The 2,267-nt window shown below is 46.9% G+C and overlaps 1 protein-coding gene across 1 annotated transcript; it reads left to right on the top strand.

Annotated features, from left to right (window-relative positions):
* The first annotated feature begins 385 nt into the window (after nucleotides 1-385).
* On the top strand, nucleotides 386-1,333 carry LOC123348716 (olfactory receptor 4D1-like). Its single transcript, XM_044986330.1, has one exon. It carries the CDS (start codon nucleotides 386-388, stop codon nucleotides 1,331-1,333), a length of 948 nt encoding a protein of 315 aa, XP_044842265.1.
* Nucleotides 1,334-2,267: the final 934 nt, after the last annotated feature.

The raw sequence follows: 2,267 nt of genomic DNA, 5'->3' as shown, positions 1-2,267 counted from the left end.
AAAGTTTGTTTGCTAACATGGATTTGAGAAGAATGTAATATCAGTCACTTAAGCTATGTCTACACTAACGCCTGGATAGATGCTCCAGAGATCAATGCACAGAGCTCAGTTTAGCGGGTCTACTGCCAAATCGACTGCAGATCGCTTTCCAGTCGACTCTGGTACTCCACCCCGCATGAGAAAATTAAGGTAAGTTGATGGGAGAGTGTCAACCTAAGCTACGTTGACTCCAGCTACATTATTCACGTACCTGGAGTTGCGTAACGTAGGTCAACTTACTGCAGTAGAGTAGACATAGCCTTAGAGGAAGACATGGGGAGAATTACAAAAAGGACATAATTATTGTTATTTCTGTTTAATTGCAGATATATTTTAAGTCCACGAAATGGACCAGCAGAATCTCACCACTACAGTGACTGAATTTGTGCTCCTGGGACTCACCCAGAGTCCTGAGCTAGAGCATTTTTTCTTCATTGCCTTCTTCCTAGTATATGTGACCACTTGGTTGGGAAATTTAACTATCATCATCACGGTGATCTCTGACCACAGACTCCACACCCCTATGTACTTCCTGCTGGCCAACCTGGCTTTCCTAGATGTCAGTGACTCATCGGTCAATACTCCCAGATTGCTGTTGTGTCTCCTCTCCCAGTGTAAAACCATATCAATCAATGACTGTCTCCTCCAGATCTTCTTCTTCCACTTCATAGGGGGTGCAATGATATTTTTCCTTGTGGGGATGGCAGTCGATCGGTATGTGGCCATCTATAAACCACTGAGATACTTGATTATCATGAATCGGAGTGTGTGCGTGGGGATAGTGGCACTGGCATGGTTGGGTGGATTTGCTCACTCTGCCGTTCAGATGGGACTGCTCCTCCAGCTACCGTTCTGTGGGCCGAACGTCCTGGACAATTTTTACTGTGATGTCCCACAGGTCATCAAACTGGCCTGCGCTGACACCCATGTGATCGAGCTGCAGATGGTCTTCAATAGTGGAGTGCTCCTTCTAATTGTATTCATAATTCTGCTAATTTCCTATATCATCATCTTAGTCCAGATCAGGTCACATGTCACAGATGGGAAGCGCAAGGCTCTGTCAACTTGTGGAACCCAGATTACCGTGGTGTGTTTAATATTCATACCCACCATCTTCATCTATGCTCGGCCCTTCAAGAAGTTTGCCCTGGACAAAGTGGTGTCTGTCATTTATACTGTAATCACCCCGATGCTGAACTCAATGATCTACACGCTGAGAAATGCTGAGATGAAGAAGGCCATCAGGAGACTGATGAGCAGAATCCTGTTCTCATGCAGGAGACTAAAAACATAATTTATTTTTGAATGATCATTTATTTTAGAAACTAGATCATATCAGAGAGGGGATGGATACGCCACATGAATTGTGTATCCTATCGAAAGGGATCACATCCTGCACACTTGTGAAATATGTGCATAAATAAGTTACGGAACAAGGGCAATAATCTCCATTGAAATCCGTGGAACCAGTTGGTGCAAATCAGCATAGCTCTACTGGAGTAAATAGATCATAACCCCAGCTGGTGTAAATCAATGTATGGTAGTTGCTGTGACAAAGTGGGGTTTTTTCATCTTATGTTGCATGTAAGTCATACTGTCCTACTCTAATACTGTGTGTACCTCAGTTTCCCTGTATATTGCACCAATGTCTAGGTGGTGGAAACTGGATGCGTGAATTTTGCTGAGACCCTCAGGGCAGGTGATGCTTCCCATCGGTCTGCAAGTAGGCGATGGCCAGTGCCCTTCATAACCTGAAATCCAGGTGGGGGATGAGACCAGGTGACATTTTCCTCAGGAAGCAGGACAAAGCCCAGGGGAGGAGCAATGGGCATGCTGGAGGCCAGGCAGTTGGGTCCAGGGCAGTCTGCAGTGTGGGACTGGAAGCGGGAGAGTCCAAGGCATCTGGCCCGGGACTTCCCGTCACTGATTTCTGTGCTAACAAGTTCTGTTCTCTCGACTAATAAACCTTCCATTTTACAATGCTGGTTGAGTCACAGCTGACTGCAGAGTTGGGGTGCAGGGCCCTCTAGCTTTCCTAGGAGCCCCACCCAAGCGGACCTGCTGCGGGAAGCGCAAGGTGTGGAAGGGGATGCTGAATGCTCTAAGGTCAGATCCAGGAGGGACGAAGCTGTGAAAGCTTCTTGTCCTGGTGACAGTTTCCTCAGAGAGAGGAGGCACGGGACTCCAGAGTCCTGACTGGCTTCATACGGAGCAGTTCCAGAGCATCG

This window comes from Mauremys mutica, chromosome 13 (genome assembly GCF_020497125.1).
Source record: "Mauremys mutica isolate MM-2020 ecotype Southern chromosome 13, ASM2049712v1, whole genome shotgun sequence".
Classification (NCBI taxonomy): domain Eukaryota; kingdom Metazoa; phylum Chordata; order Testudines; family Geoemydidae; genus Mauremys; species Mauremys mutica.
Note: the sequence above shows the minus strand (reverse complement) of the source record. Positions and strands in the feature narration are given on the sequence as shown.

What these genes read in the sequence shown, in the direction of transcription:
- LOC123348716 (XM_044986330.1), top strand. Translation starts at nt 386, where the DNA reads ATGGACCAGCAGAATCTCACCACTACAGTGACTGAATTTGTGCTCCTG.